This window comes from Neodiprion fabricii, chromosome 2, assembly GCF_021155785.1.
Source record: "Neodiprion fabricii isolate iyNeoFabr1 chromosome 2, iyNeoFabr1.1, whole genome shotgun sequence".
NCBI classification, from domain to species: domain Eukaryota; kingdom Metazoa; phylum Arthropoda; class Insecta; order Hymenoptera; family Diprionidae; genus Neodiprion; species Neodiprion fabricii.
In genome coordinates this window covers 40,793,366-40,809,076 of record NC_060240.1, presented here as the reverse complement: position 1 = coordinate 40,809,076, position 15,711 = coordinate 40,793,366, and the positions used below count along the sequence as shown (strand labels likewise).

The following is a 15,711-nucleotide window of genomic DNA, read 5'->3' as shown; positions in this document are numbered from 1 at the left end:
GCATCTTAATCACGCACGACTGCATGATTGGGAAATAATGCGATTAAATTAAATTGTTTTCTTCCCTGAAAAAAATGCTAACGTTTCATTCAATTTTCTTTTGGCTTCTCCATTTTCTCCGTTTGTTCATACTTCCACTTAACGATTATATTTATCAATTCTTAGGATCAAAACGCAACTGAGAATCATTGACTCAACGACGTAGTCAAACTCGCGGCATGTTGCCGTTGCGTTGGTACCCATTTTCATGAGCGTCCGCCGGTTCAGTTTGACGCCCGTGAAAATCGAGCCTAAGTTAGCAAACTCGCAATCGATAAGTATGATACCTAGACTCGTACTCCACGGTGTCTGAAACCACGGCGTAAGAATAGAGGTCACGGGTAGGTCACACTGGTAGCTCGATCACGGATCAGTCTGATTCAAGCACAGCTAGTTAGCCGTGCCTTTCGCTCCATTCCGTTCTCAGGTGAGTTGAAATTTTTTCGAGAAAGACCCTAGTTATGTGATTATTCTCAACCAAGGTGCCTTTTCATTTCTTTCACCTAATCGAAAATATACTGCGATGCTATAAATCGGGTCTACTGCCGGTAGATTTTATGTAATATCACGTTCTACTCTCCTTTTAAGTTACACGAATGTGGTTCGTGCAAGCCGGACTCCGCGCCTCCTCGATCAGCCGAAATTTCACCGTCAGCCGGAGGTCATCGCAGTTTTCAATTTTCACTCCTTTTCAAATCACTTACGACTTTAGTGTCAACTTGATCAGCTTTTCTTCTTTTTTCGTTCTATTTCGTGTTAGTATCATTTTTTCACTTCCGGGTGCACCTTGCAATTCAATGTCGCTGTGCGACCTTGCTAAGGTCAAATTAATTGACACTATTAAATGTCAAGCAGTAGTTATTCTGGGCGTTTACCAGTGCAGAGCTTGAAGTTCGATGAATCTAGCCTAATAAATTTAAGAATTGTAGGTCATTAAACGGAACTAATTAAGTATGGTGTAACACAATTTAGAACGGCCGTGATTAATTATTGCCATATTCTGTTGTGATGTAACTTGTCTCAAGCGAATTAAAAACTCAATATCAAACTGAACTGTTTCTCAGTCAAAATCCGCTAACCATTTAATAATCAATTTTCCCGCTTTATCAGTTCCAAATACAGCTCCTGCTCCAAGGCAAACAATATGCCTATCCAAAGCATCAAGGCCCGTCAGATCTACGACTCACGTGGAAACCCAACTGTTGAGGTATGAAATGCGCTATTATTTATCATTATTTTTATAACTGTGGACCAGGGAGTGGTGAAATAATAAACTCTTGTTCTTTCCACAGGTTGATTTGGTTACTGAAAATGGATTGTTTCGCGCTGCAGTGCCGTCTGGTGCCTCGACCGGAGTTCATGAAGCTTTAGAACTTCGTGACAACGACAAGTCCAAGTACCATGGAAAATCTGTCTTTAAGGCTGTCGATAACATTAACAAGATCATTGCTCCTCAACTTATCAAGGTAGATAACAGTTGCAAAATTGATGTAACAAATCACCTTTCTCAATGCTTATGATGCTTCATCCAAATTTAGTACTCTGTAATATACATTTCACTATTCCAGTTAAATTAAATAAATGGCGTTGCTTACCCTGAATGATCAATGTCATTCTACGAGGTATTACACAAAGATTTGAGTAATCTCAGTAATGAATAAAAACTTTTCAATTTTATCATTTCTGTTGCATACATTGCTCATCGTAACTTTATAGGCATGATGATAAGAAACGAATAAATCATTTTCTTACCTCAAATATTTCTCTATCCTAAGGCTAACCTAGAAGTCACTCAGCAAGTGGATATTGATAACCTACTACTCAAGATTGACGGAACCCCAAATAAATCGACACTTGGAGCTAACGCAATCCTTGGTGTTTCCCTTGCTGTTTGCAAGGCTGGCGCCGTTAAGAAAGGAATTCCCCTTTACAAGTAAGATGGGAAGATATTTCCAGCACATCATTCAATCTAATTGTAAGTGGTCTCTGTGGAACCATAACACTTTTTATCATTGATCCTTGTATTAACAGGTATATCGCAGAGTTGGCAGGAAATCCTGAGATCATTCTTCCAGTACCTGCCTTCAATGTTATTAACGGAGGGTCTCATGCTGGCAACAAACTCGCTATGCAAGAGTTCATGATTCTGCCTGTAGGTGCGGCAAACTTCACTGAGGCGATGAAAATGGGCAGTGAAGTTTATCATTACCTCAAGGCAGGCATCAAGAAGAAGTTTGGACTTGATGCTACCGCCGTTGGTGATGAGGGTGGATTTGCGCCCAACATTCTGGACAACAAGGAAGCTCTAAATCTTATCATCGATGCTATCAAGGTAATAAGAGTATTACTCAATATTACACGAGTGTAAGTTGTAATTATTAAATAATGCAAGTCCAATTTCACCTCACCTGAAATCAAACGCTGTGAATTCCTTCAGACTGCCGGATACGAAGGCAAGATCAAGATTGGCATGGATGTCGCCGCATCTGAATTCTTCAAAGATGGAAAGTATGATTTGGACTTCAAGAATCCAGCCTCAGATCCTAGCAAATTCCTAGAGCCACAGGCTCTGCAAAATCTGTACCTTGACTTCGTTAAGGAGTTCCCAATTGTCTCAATTGAGGATCCGTTTGACCAAGATGATTGGGCATCTTGGACCTCTATCACTGCTGCAACACCTATTCAGATCGTTGGAGACGATCTCACAGTGACTAATCCCATCCGGTGAGTTATCTCAAATATATCTTTGGCTTCTCAACATAAACTTTGTGTTTATGTCAATAAAATTCGTGACGATGAGTTTTTTTTTTTTTTTGCTTATTCACTAATCAAGTTTTTTTCCTTAGCATCCAGAAGGCTGTCGACTCCAAAGCCTGCAACTGTTTGCTGCTGAAGGTCAACCAAATTGGTAGTGTTACCGAATCTATCAATGCTCACAAGCTAGCGAAGAGCAACGGATGGGGAACCATGGTGTCTCATCGATCGGGAGAAACTGAGGACACCTTCATTGCTGATCTAGTAGTTGGTCTTTCTACCGGCCAGATTAAAACCGGAGCCCCATGCCGCTCGGAGCGTCTCGCAAAGTACAACCAGATTCTTCGTATTGAAGAGGAGCTTGGAGCTGCTGCGAAATATGCTGGCGAGAAATTCCGCAACCCCACCGCCTAAATTTAGCTCGCTAAATTTTTGAAAGAAGTACTATCACAATTTTATCGTACCGTTATTGAGAATGGTCTGCCTTTTCATGTGGAAATATGAACAGAACGATAATGCGTGGTTATAATTTGAAATCAGTTACCTAATCTCGCAAGGCAAGCATTCCCCTGTAATGTTAGATTCGATGAAAAATTATATTCCTGCTCTTAATGTACTAGTCTGCTGTGTATTATCGGCGAAAAATTTTCCTTTTCCATGGATCAGCATACGCTCATTACTCAGTTTTAACAAAATTCTCATTTTATCCATCCCATTACTGTAGATTCTTATTTAATAAATATATTAATGTAAATGTATTACAAAATATAATACCGTGTTATTCAGTGAGCTAAAGTATTTAGGGGCTAGAAGATGATTGGTCGATGAAGCTGATATAACAATAATCGTTGTGAATTTACGTGAGTAATTATTTCGTGAAACTGTAATGTAAAGTGATACTATACATTTTCGCAATTAACGAGTAAATAACGTTAATCATTTAAATTTGTTGTATTGTCTTCTTTCTCGCATCCTTTACACCTCTGATCCAAATTTTATACAACAATTTTGTGAAGTATAACACATCTAACAAAATTATCAAAATATTGCTATTTTATAGAATTGTAAGAGGTTACAGCTTAAAAAATTAATACTAAGCTCGATCTGGATTGTTCATTTAGTATGAAACAATTTTAAACCTCACACTTAGTTCAATGAACTCTTACTCATTCTAAAATTCACACTGACAATCGCGAGCACTGGAAGAACCGGACTGGTCTAAGATACTTCGAACATACCGACTGCTAGTAGAAGATTTCTTCGCGAAAAGTGGAGGGTGAGAACGGGTGAATTTTTTGTCGGAAAAGTTCGTAGGAGGTAGGTCTCGACGCATGTTTTGACGTCAGGATTATGCGAGACGTTAACGTCCTCCAAGCTCATTTCTTCAGCAAGTTTGGTAAAGTCCCAAAGCTTCAGTGTCGAATCGAGGGATCCTGACACTAAGATATTACCGTCTCTACTGAAGAACAAGCAATGTACTGTGGCTGTATGGCTGGATAAGGCTGCGACCAAATGTCCGTGCGCTAAATCCCAAATCAGGACTCTGTTATCGGCACCCGCAGTCGCCAGGAAGCGACCTTCCGCGGAAAATGCTAGGGAATATATCGGACCTTTGTGGCCGGTCATTAACCGGACCTGACCTCCAGTAACACAGTCCCACAGTCTGACTGTCCGGTCGCTGGATCCCGTAGCAACGTAATTTGAATTTGGATGGAATTGTACGACCTAAGGATGGAAAGGACAACAAGGAGTTAAATTCGCATTGTGCGAAAATTAATTAAATGCAACTTACATCGACATCTGAGTAATGCCCGGAAAAAATTCGGAGAGGCTGATGAGCGTCAGTTGCCCAGAGTCTTGCAGTCTTGTCGTGGGAACCTGTCGCGAAATAGTAACCATGTGGTGAGAATCTCACGGACCAAACAGGGAACAGGTGACCCTTGTAGCAAACAACACAGGTCCACGTATGAAGAGACCATAGCCTTACTGGAACCGAGAAGAGAAATGTCAGGTTGAGCAAATTGTTGAGCAAACTAAGAAAAGATGATACTTTTTCGTAGAATATTTAAGACAAATATCACCAATATTTATACATTGATAAAAACTGAACCTTGATGTTCACTGTGTCATGCTCACCTGTGGTGTCCTCTGATGAAGATAGTAGTAAATTTCTGTCTGGGCTAAACGACAAACTATAAATAGGTCCGCTGTGTCCGTATAGGGTTCTCGACGATTCAGCTGTCCTGTCGTCCATCATTCTCACAAGTACATCGTCTTAAGAGAATTATTCAGATTAAAGATAACAGCAGAAACATTAACTTAGAAAAGCCAGAGGCAGATTTTTTTGAAAGGAGAAAGAGTCGCGAGTACCAGCTTCGCGGTCGATGTCTTGTAATTGATCCCCACTTTTCATCAGTCTTAATTTTTGTGGAACCAGGCTCCATACTTTTACTGCGGAATCACTGAAGCCAATGGCAAGCAAACTGGAATCTTCTGCGACTTCTGCAGCAGTAACGCTGCAATTATATGAGCGAAAGTGTCATTGAATCATCGATATGATTTAAAATATTTAATATAAGTCGTACCTGTGTACTGAATTCAATAAAGTATAGAAGCATATTGACGGAAGACTGTCTGGCCCCAATACCACTCTCTTTGAAGCCTCTCTCAATGCTTTAACCTTCTCCAGTTTATCAGCATCTTTCCTAAATACGATCAATCTTTTTAAGCAGCGATACAAAGTCAAATCGATTAGAATCAACAAAGTGCAAAAATAAACTAACAAATTTGGTAGGGGCATTCTTCCGACCGGAGGTGCATTAGGGTCTGATTTAGTTTTCTTAGAAAAGAGTGGATCTTTTTTTGCTTTCTTTTTCTTTGGTTTATCTCCTCCCTCCCCACCGCCATCGTCTTCTTCTTCCTCAGCCGGCGGGACGCACTGAATATCTGGTTCCTTTAAAAGCCCATAATAGACTTTAGCCTTGTTATCTATGGAATTGAAAGGAATCCTTGAAGTTGAAGATCAGATATTTGAACAAATTTAAGACATAGACCATTGATTGCTTTCAAGTTATACCTTGCCGCGTAGCTTCCCCCACAACAGCGCCTGACGTTGCTTCAATCTGTTGCTTGTTCCGAGCGACACCTTCGTACATATCAAAGTAAAGATGCTCTTGAATAATATTGAGCAAAATGCTATGTTTTTTCTCTTGAAGATGCCGCTTGAGTATGGAAAGCGTGTCTCGGGACATCCTTATAATAAACTGGTTAGACCTGTAAGAAAGTAATCGTCATTTTCTGTCACAAATTTACCTGTACAGCTTACTTTTCTTATCAATCCCATAGCTCTGATCCTCACTTGAAAGTATCCGTCAGCTCATTACCAGCAATCTGTTCCCGTTTTGTCACATTTGACAATCGCTTCAGATCCTCCTGGTAATATTCCTCCAAATTACCACTGAACTTCTCCAGCAGCTGTTTTGCTTCTCCTGAATGGTTGTTGTAAACAAGTTCCAGGTACATGTGAACCAATACCGGATACAATATTGTGCCAAGTTCATGCTACAGAAAGCGAAAGTAAATGTAAGATAAGGTCGGACAAAAATGCACAAAGAATTGATCGTTTATCGCAAACCTTGTAAATATCCAGAGCTCCTTCGACGAATTTCTTAAGTTCAGTATAGGCTTTCTCATACAGCGCTGGATCACCCTCGCTTTTGTAAGCTGATAGTACACTGCTAACTTCAGAATCAGTTTGTTGACTATCCTCAGCTGAAACATCCGTCAAGTTTGCTTCCTTTCTAAATAACTCCTCGGTACCCTGGGGAGAAAGCCGAAGCGTATTTTAATCTGACGGTACAGTTTTGTTTACATGTCATATTTGCAATTTGAGGTTAAGTCAACGCTTACCTTTAAATTGTATTTCCGTAACAGCTGCAGTACTGCAAGCATTGTGCTTTTCTCGTTGTCCATGGTTGCAGGTTTTTTTTCCCGTCTGCACCGCGTCTGTGATTTAAATTTTGATCCGAGGAATCGAAATCGTCAGACGCGAACGAGGATGCTAGCTATCCGGAGACACGATCAATTTCGCCGCCCCATTTGTCTAGCGCATGTGACACGCAACATGCTGACGATGCTGACCAGTCAGATATATGGTGACTCCAAACATGCCCCTTGAATAAAATACACCCTCAACTTAGCTGCGTGTCTGGTTGCCGCTTCCATCATAAGCAGGCGTAGGAAACTGCCCGACTTGTAAAAGGACGTTTCCACGCCAGTCCGACATACAGTATCTAGATTTTGAATGTATGGAGTGGTAGTAGTAGGTCCATCGTCTGCCAGAGATAGCAACATACCACTAACAATTTTTCATAGAGAATAGAAATAAATCCAATAAAATTACAATCAAACGGGAACAATTATAAGTAAATGATCAGAATTTATAAATGCACAAGTCTTACACGAATTACAACTTAGAATTACCTGTGCAAGAAAGCTCAGCAATATTATTCTGCCTTAGACTTTTTTACAGCTGATGAGAATGTCACGTTCTAACATATTTTGTACATATGTTGTACAAATTTCTGAATTCACATAGCAAATGATGTATTGAAATTCTTATGCCTAACACATATTTGAGAAACAATTAATCCACGTAATGATCTACAGAAGTCATCTGTACATCTTTCTATTAATTTTTCGATATCGAGCCATGCTGGAGCATTTATATTCCGAAACTTGTATTATAGAAAAATTTTCAATTTATCAAGACGCGAAGCAGTTATCATGGAATTCTTTATACACAGCGAGAATGAAAATAAAAATTCTAGATAAAGCGATGAAAACATAGTATGTATATTATTTCTGAACTTCGGAAAGTATGTTAGAGGCAGATCTCGTCAGATGAAAATGATACACAACTCAATGCTCGAAATCCTCGGATCATTCCCTACGAATAGTTTCCTAGGTACAAGAATATTAAACTGCACAAAGAACATCGATTTTGATCGCAAGCCATCCTTATACCGTAATTGAGATTAATCGCTTATGGTAGAAGCACTCGAACTAAGCGGTGGTGGGGTGGGGTGGAGGGGAGGGAGGAGGGGGAAAGATCTGAAAGAACCTACGATCAGATTGGGAGGGAATACCCGGCGTCCTTTAGTTTTTAGTTTAAAAGCGGCTGCGTGAGCGCATTGACCACCAGTTTTATCTATAATTCGGTCCGCGCACTTCTCTCAGTTTTCCCTCGCCATGAGTCGGTTTGCCAATTACAAATCGATCATTGTGGTCTTGAGTACAATCGGCTCTCTGGCGATTGGAACTCCCATCAAACTTTCCGAAGAAGCAATTTCCACCACACCAAGTAAGGGTGAGATTATTTGGTTCCGACTTGTTTTTAGTATCCATCTTTGCGCTGAACGAAAATATATTGAAAGCGGAAAATGAAATAGATAATGGTACAATTCGTTCGGCTAGAGTTACACAAATAGGAAATTCAACGCGTTTGGGAATTCCCCTGCAAATTAGATGCATTCGTCGTGCGCATCTCATGGCCGTACACGGAAGAAAATTTATTCAGCGTTAACTATTTTCCTTGTCATCTGAGGCCTGAAAATTTCAATCAGTAGTTTCTAGTATGTTCCTGCATGGTCTCAATAGTTGGATGGTACAGTATTCTATTTTTATGCACTGCTATTAAAATATATTTCTAAAGCAAAACAAAAACATTAATCGCGTAGTATAGCACGAAGTCCCGCTGCACTTAACAACCTGATTCAAACGTTCCTCTTTATCAGTAATTCATTCCGATTACTCCATTGATAAGAATTTTCAACAGATTTAGGATAATTGATTGAATCGCGTTGTTTTTATGATCTCACCTGATTCACGCGAAAGGTTATCGTTAGAGGATTAATACTCGCACAAAAAAAATCCTTTGATTATCAGGCCTTATCCATGTTTGAAAATTCCGGTTTGATATCAGTAGCGTACTTCACGGCATCTTTCAAGAACAGTGCCTTGGCACGACTTTTTTACCTTCGACAATCGAGCAGAAGTTTTTGTAATTAACGCGATGCAGGTACGAAGATCGTTTACTGTAAACAGTGTTACTTTCAAGTTGTAGTGCGAGGTTTTTCTTCGAGATTTTGTGAAGTTTCTCGTATCGTAATCAATCGCGTCAAGTCAATGAAATTCACGATTAATAGTTTCAGACTCGTTTAGCAGGCATCAGGTGTAAGTTTAGAACGAGTCGATGAGTATTGTTGACCGGTAAAAATCCCGGACAGCGTAATTGAGGCGAGATACAACGTAATGCCACAAACAACACGATAATCAAATCACGTGCACCGCAAAAGGAAGTGTAAATGCAACGTTCCTATTCCCACATCATTATTACGTTCAGCCTGACGAAAGAAAGACTCTGAATTTGTTATCGTGTTATCGTGGTAAGACTCGAGTATCGGTTATCAGGTTCGAAATGTCGAAAGACAAACAATTGCGGTAATTATCGTACACTAGATTTATGAAATTCTGACAATGCAAGATTTTCGCATCCAACTCGTAACTCCCACGGTGCAGCTCTCATATACATATACCCAATATGTAACCTTAGAGTGAGCATAAAAAAGTACCACTCATTTCCTGGTCACCAGTACTCCACCACAACACCTTTCGCTAATAACTTGTTCACATATGTGCACCGCATATATTTGCATATTCACAAACAAAGTTCAGTACGCGGGAGACGGAACAAGAAATGTAAAAAATGAAAATTCAATGCTAAGAGCAGCTCTATAGTTATAATAATAACGGACAGTGATGTCATTATCGTAGAACCACGTGGAGGTTGGTTAAAAACATTAAATTGCTGCAAACCATCGAGAATATGATAGCGCAACTAGCGTGATCCTCGCTTACGCGATGTGTTATGTACACTGTAAGAGGTGATTGGACTTACCCATTCTATTTTTTTTTTCTTTTCTTTCGTGATCATCGCTTCTCGGTGGTCATTTGCAGGCCAGATTGATCCACGTAAACGTAAATATGTACGATATGCTCGATTCGTAACTCGGTTGTATTTGAAATTTTGTCGAGTCATCGCTAATCCCATTGCCATGTAGAACCAACCGCGTTATAAGTATGTAACTACATTATACAATTCCCTCGTATACGTAAGCAAGGATGTATAATGAAATTGCAGCAGCCGGAATGTCTAACTGTCCGAGAATAGTGAGCCGCAGCGAATGGCGAGCCCGTTCACCAACGGAGGAATACTTGCCAATGGTGGTATCACCCTCATCCTACGTAGTGGCGCACCATGGAGGAATACCCCATTACTGTTACGACGAAACAACTTGCGCCAACATCGTCCGGAGCTACCAAGACCTTCACATGGACGTAAACACATGGGCCGACATCGGGTACCACTTCGTGATCGGCGGGGATGGAAACGTCTACGAGGGCAGAGGGTGGGACCACGTTGGCGCCCATTGCCCAGGGTACAACGGTCAAGGAATCGGGATCTGCATAATCGGCGATTATACCTGTGAGTGTTTATCCACTTCCGGCGAATCGTGCGCTCGACTCGATCCCATCGATTTTCTGACCTCGCATTTTCCTCCCTTTTTCAGCACGCATGCCTAACAACGCGTCCCTGGAAGCTTTCCAATCGCTCATCGACTGCGGTATTTCCTTGGGGAAGGTCAAGCCAGATTACAAGCTCATCGGGCACCGGCAGGGCCGGGACACTCAGTGTCCGGGGGAAACGTTTTACGCTCATATTAAGACAATGCCGCACTGGGAGCCGAATCCCGTGCCCTTGTGGGGCGTTTCGGGAAAGGGTGTCTTCAAGCCGGGTACGAAGAACCTCACCGGGACGCAGAGATGGACGGGCCTTATTGCCTTGGGAGTGCCGTACAAGGAATCCGAGACAAGCACGGGGGAGAAAGTCGAGGAGAACGACGTCGGTACGGAAAACACGACCGTTGAGAAGAATCCCACTGATTGATCGATCGAACGATTGATGGATTGAACGATCGATTCATTGATTCATTCATTACCTACCGCACGCTTGTTGGAACGGATTGTTTGGACAGTTTTTTACATTTTAAACCTAATGGTGATGTAGTACCTATAACAAGTTATAAACTTTGCTTTTAGCATTAAATATACCAAATAAGAGGAGTTTTGCACAATATGTATGTATATGGGCAAAACGCCTCGGCAAAATAGTACAAAGATTAAAAATGGTAGAAAAAAATATACGAAATAATGAATAAACTAGCACAGTTTTGTGACACAAAAATGTAAAAATTATTTGTACTTTTAGATAAAAGAACAAAACAAAAAACAGCTTTTCTATGTATGTATGTATACGCGCAAGCCTCGCGACTGATGTAGGATGTGTACACCTAATCAGAAATGAGAAATGAATAATTATGTGTATATGCTTGAAGTTAGAAACGATCAAGTCAGTTGAGTAACCGGGAGTCGTTACAGATAAGTGAACATTATTCCGTTTTATGGCTGCACTCTGCCCATCTTTGCATTTTATACTTTGCGTTGATTGTATATCATGCAGCATATTGCTAATCATAATTACAATAATTATGGTGAAACCCCGAGATGATTAGGCGTTCGTTGCATCTTATCTCGGTTAGATTATAATATACAACTCCAACTAGAATCATAGATTTCGAAAATTTATTTGCTGGATTTGCTGCGGTGCTCGCAATTACTTTCCCACTTGCAATTAGTTTCCATGGGCCGAATTCAGCTAGTGTCGCGGATTACGATGGAGAAAAAGATATTTCTCATTGCTTCCACGCGTGATTGATGGGCGCGGGAAAATACATATGAACCGATATGATCTGCCTGTATGTACTTTGATTCGTTTTATCCGGTTTTAAGCTCTTAAAATTTTTTCCCTTCGCCAAATTTCAAGGATTTGAAAACGCCTATATTGATGATCGCCACTTTTAGACATTCGGAATACACTTTGAACTATCGTTCTAACGATTTTTTCAACGCGTTCATGGCCTTCGCTTATTACAATTAGATCCAGACAATATGATTGGCCAGTTTGTATAATCACTAACAATTATTAGGTAACATCATGTAATGTGTTGAAATAATATAATGTAGACCGATATTTTTACCCGCGTATTAGATTCTATACATTTTCTATTTTTATGTAAAATATATTACACATGTATGTATATTACAATCATGCACAAATTTGTTTGGTGATTTTTGCTAATTAAATAAAATGTGCTTTGAAATAAATTTGTGAAATTCTAATAGTTATTGTATGTAACAGGTGAGGCCCGTTTTTTTTTTTTTTTTTTTTGTATAATTACTTGACAACAGATTTGTTAAAGAGACAAAATAACTTGTAACTAACTCGAATGACGCACCCCTGAAAACGCGCCTGAGGTCTAAGAGATTTTTAAAGAAATGCTCTACAACCCGAAAAGACGTCTATCAGTTTTGCCAAACAGTTTGTCAAAAAGACTTCTTTGTAAAGACGTCTGAAATACCGCAATGACATAATACAGCTGACGATGAAAAAGTCCATCGATCCGATACCGGAATGTTTGTGCGGACAAAAAATCTCGTAAACACGAATAAAATCAGCAGTGTGCAGAGTATGTTTTTTTTTTACATATTATTTATCATAATGCGCGAATGCAGAGTACGCATAAGTCCGAATTGAAAAAATTGAGCAAACGAAGAGATTTGTGCACTGTTTTGCTACCGCGTAATAAACGTAATATATGTACAGGGTAATTCCCTCGTGTTACCAGCCATAGTCGTTATCAAGTTTAACTGTCGAATCTCACTGGTTCTTCCATCCATCAAATGTTGCTCCCGCAATCAGTAGCCATCGGTAGGTTGAGAAACGTCAAGATGAATCGTACAGCACTCGCGATTTCACAAACGCTGGTGAGTTTGGTACATTAATGTGGAAATTTATTTTTCCACAATTTTTTAAAATTAGTCAAAAGGATGAAAAATATATACGATAAAAAAACGGAGTAGACAATTTCGCGTTATTACGCACAGTCTCCGATGAATACGTTGATGTAAAAATAAAAATGCACGACTTGTTTTGAATGGTATCAAATTAGGCGGAAATACTTTTGCCGTCGTGCATATATATGTATAATAACCGTACACCAAACAGTTCCCGAACAAAGCTGTTGTAACTACGCAAGAAGTGCGAAATTTAGTGTGTAGTTTTGACGAGGGAATCCTAGATTTTATCCGACACAATCTAGTCTCGTACAGGAAACATTACGTGCCTCTCGAATAATTACGCAGCCACGGCTCCCGTGCCGTACGATTCAACATACTATATATAACAATAGTTGTTGTGAAACTAACATTATTATTATTATAATTGCATGTGTAACGTTATGTGCGAATTACCGACGTCACATGATTCTTGACAGGATAAGACCAGCTTTATTCACTGGAAACTCTGGCCAATTGCCCTCATTTACGACCCACTTTCGGAACTGAATTCTAAAACTAATACTGGAGTTGTATTAAGACGTTTTGTGAATTGAACACATCTAAAAAAAAAAAACTTTTTACCGTAGGTCCCTCAGCCTGCCCAGCGATAATAGAAAGATCGGAATGAGGAGCTCTTCAGGCTAAAAAGAAACCCAGCAAACTTAAGCTCTCGTCTGCACAATTAGTGATTATTCATCATACAAAAACTGAAAGTTGTTACAAGCAAGCCCTGTGCCATGCGAAGGTCCGAAAGATTCAGGTAGGCAGAATATTACTGTCAGAATCTTACCATGTACGTCCGATTGTTCGAGTCGGTTGGAACTGCAGATGCATTTCTCTTTCGTGTACTCATCATTAGGTTCGATCGTTACAATATACGGAGAATGTTTTTTTCGATAACTTTTCTACCGTCATCTATGAATAGAGAAATTCCGCCAACGGTGGTTCTATTAAAGTCTATACCTGAATATTTTAATACACATATAAATTCGCATCAAGCGTTTCTGTCGTTACAAGCATAGCGCATATAATATTCTCCGATTCCATAAATCTTACAAATGAATGGACAAACGCAGGTATATCAGATCATCTGAAATATTTTCAAAGTAACAATGTCGCAGCTAGACGTAGATGGTGACTATTCCATTCACGGTTTTGTCGTAGCTGTCCTCTTCGCTCCTCACGCAAATGTCCATCCTTGAGAATCCGGTGCCTTTTAAATTTGCACCGTAATCTCGTACCTGTGAAAACGTTGAAAAAGTTAAGCATATTTTCACCCGGCGAAGCGATACTGGATACGAGATTCTCACCTGAAACGGTATGTTAATTCCGAAGTGTTCGTTCATCTCCGGAACGCAGATGCTTGATCCGTAAGCAAGGTTTAGATCCTCGTCCATTCCGACGGTGACGTAGTCGCATCGTCCGTCAAGGAAGTTCTGCAACACAGGATCGAGAAAGTAAGAAAGAAAATGAAACTCGTGGACTCTGGAACGCGAGGAAAAATTAACCATGAAAAATCATCGGTGCGACAAGATCGAGCGATTCCTTTGCTGTACGAGAAAACAGGTTTTTTTTAAACAATTGCACGGGGTTCACTGATATTTTTCCAATGCATCCAGCAGCTTGATTCCCCAAAAAAATGATTGTAATCGGTGTCTTTGGATTTAAGAAAGAAAACACACGTGACTTATGATTATCCATGTAACGATGCGATATTTCGACCTTTCGGAAATCGCTTCAAGCTACAGTGGTGCATGATATAAAATGTTCGATATGAGCTCATCCGGTCGGCTTGATAAAACGCTCGAGGAAATGAACCTGATACATATAAAACAGCAGTTTACGTAAGCGGTCATCTCCCCTCATGGGATACGCGGTCTACGTTCGCATGTACGTTTATAACTTAACCAAATTGCAAATGTATACGCGGTACACACACGTATCACACCGTAAATCACACCGAAGAACTCTGGCTTGTGGATGAATATGCGATGTGATACGACTCGGTGAAGTCCCGAGTTCGGTAACATTTATAAAAGCAGCTGACCGCCGTCGGCGAAAACAAATTGTCAATTAGGTAATCGTGCTGTAACGTGATTTGCTTAATATCAAAATGTGCGCGGCTTGGTCAGAAGCAGCGATGTAACCACAGAGATTTATATGATTGAAAAAATACTTTGTTATCTCTAGCACCGTGTCGTTAATCAAAATTGAGAACGAAAAGTAGATGCGAATTTTTTTCACCCACATACAGTCTTGTTCAAAAGCGTAAGAAAGAGTATTGAACTAATTTAACGAAAGCTTGCGACGAGGTGGGAAATTTTTATGACATTATACGGTCAAATCGCGGAATCAATTGCACGATTTGTTCGCTATACATTTACTCCGATCGAAATTGTGAGGAATCAATTTTTCACGTTTCATTGCAGACTTCATATTTCAACTGCGTTCGCAGTATGCGGCTGATTTCAAACAATCAATTTCTTGGCGTAGTTCTCACCTGCAACGGTCGCAATTTCTTTCCCCGGGCGTCCAGATAATCGGATTCAAAGCCGCTGTTGAAGTCGGGATAGTAGGCGGTTAATGAAACGTTGTAATGCGGTCGACCGGAGCATTTGGAAGTCACGGATTCAGCAATTCCAGCTGTCGATTAATTGGATGCAAAACCAGTAATAAAAGAAAAGAGTAGAAGAGAAGAAAATGCGCAATGTAAAAATAATCAGGTAAAGTATGAATTTAAACGGACTCACCGATGCAAACGACACCGAGTAACCCGGAAATAGCGAAGAAATAATTCGCGACGAACATTCTGCGAATTTTACCTCTGCGCGATCAACGAACGAATACAACTGCGGTCTACTTTGAATCGGAGACTCTAGAATCGGCTTTGCTGAATGTGCG

The 15,711-nt window shown here is 40.1% G+C and overlaps 4 protein-coding genes across 5 annotated transcripts; 2 read left to right on the top strand and 2 right to left on the bottom strand.

Annotated features, from left to right (window-relative positions):
- Nucleotides 1-308: 308 nt before the first annotated feature.
- Nucleotides 309-3,738, top strand: LOC124176323 (enolase). Of its 2 annotated transcripts, XM_046557446.1 has the most exons (8): nucleotides 349-466; nucleotides 628-700; nucleotides 1,150-1,246; nucleotides 1,332-1,505; nucleotides 1,815-1,972; nucleotides 2,071-2,371; nucleotides 2,477-2,763; nucleotides 2,886-3,738. In XM_046557446.1, the coding sequence occupies exons 2-8, from the start codon at nucleotides 636-638 to the stop codon at nucleotides 3,205-3,207; spliced, it is 1,404 nt and encodes a 467-aa protein (XP_046413402.1). In that variant the 5' UTR covers nucleotides 349-466; nucleotides 628-635; the 3' UTR covers nucleotides 3,208-3,738. The 2 variants fall into 2 exon arrangements, with proteins under 2 accessions (XP_046413403.1, XP_046413402.1); XM_046557447.1 differs by lacking the exon at nucleotides 628-700 and having other exon boundaries at nucleotides 309-466.
- LOC124176322 (transcription initiation factor TFIID subunit 5) lies at nucleotides 3,238-7,127 on the bottom strand. Its single transcript, XM_046557445.1, has 10 exons — nucleotides 6,703-7,127; nucleotides 6,428-6,613; nucleotides 6,152-6,354; nucleotides 5,870-6,066; nucleotides 5,577-5,781; nucleotides 5,379-5,498; nucleotides 5,164-5,309; nucleotides 4,930-5,067; nucleotides 4,586-4,779; nucleotides 3,238-4,518 (listed from the first exon to the last, which is right to left on the bottom strand). Exons 1-10 carry the CDS (start codon nucleotides 6,763-6,765, stop codon nucleotides 4,012-4,014), a joined length of 1,959 nt encoding a protein of 652 aa, XP_046413401.1. The 5' UTR covers nucleotides 6,766-7,127; the 3' UTR covers nucleotides 3,238-4,011.
- An 839-nt stretch (nucleotides 7,128-7,966) lies between these two features.
- LOC124175657 (peptidoglycan-recognition protein SC2-like) lies at nucleotides 7,967-10,801 on the top strand. The gene is made up of 3 exons (XM_046556058.1): nucleotides 7,967-8,155; nucleotides 9,995-10,339; nucleotides 10,425-10,801. The coding sequence occupies exons 1-3, from the start codon at nucleotides 8,044-8,046 to the stop codon at nucleotides 10,799-10,801; spliced, it is 834 nt and encodes a 277-aa protein (XP_046412014.1). The 5' UTR covers nucleotides 7,967-8,043.
- Nucleotides 10,802-13,765: 2,964 nt separating this feature from the next.
- On the bottom strand, nucleotides 13,766-15,711 carry LOC124176318. The gene is made up of 4 exons (XM_046557443.1): nucleotides 15,561-15,711; nucleotides 15,311-15,453; nucleotides 14,121-14,246; nucleotides 13,766-14,051 (listed from the first exon to the last, which is right to left on the bottom strand). The coding sequence occupies exons 1-4, from the start codon at nucleotides 15,616-15,618 to the stop codon at nucleotides 13,932-13,934; spliced, it is 447 nt and encodes a 148-aa protein (XP_046413399.1). The 5' UTR covers nucleotides 15,619-15,711; the 3' UTR covers nucleotides 13,766-13,931.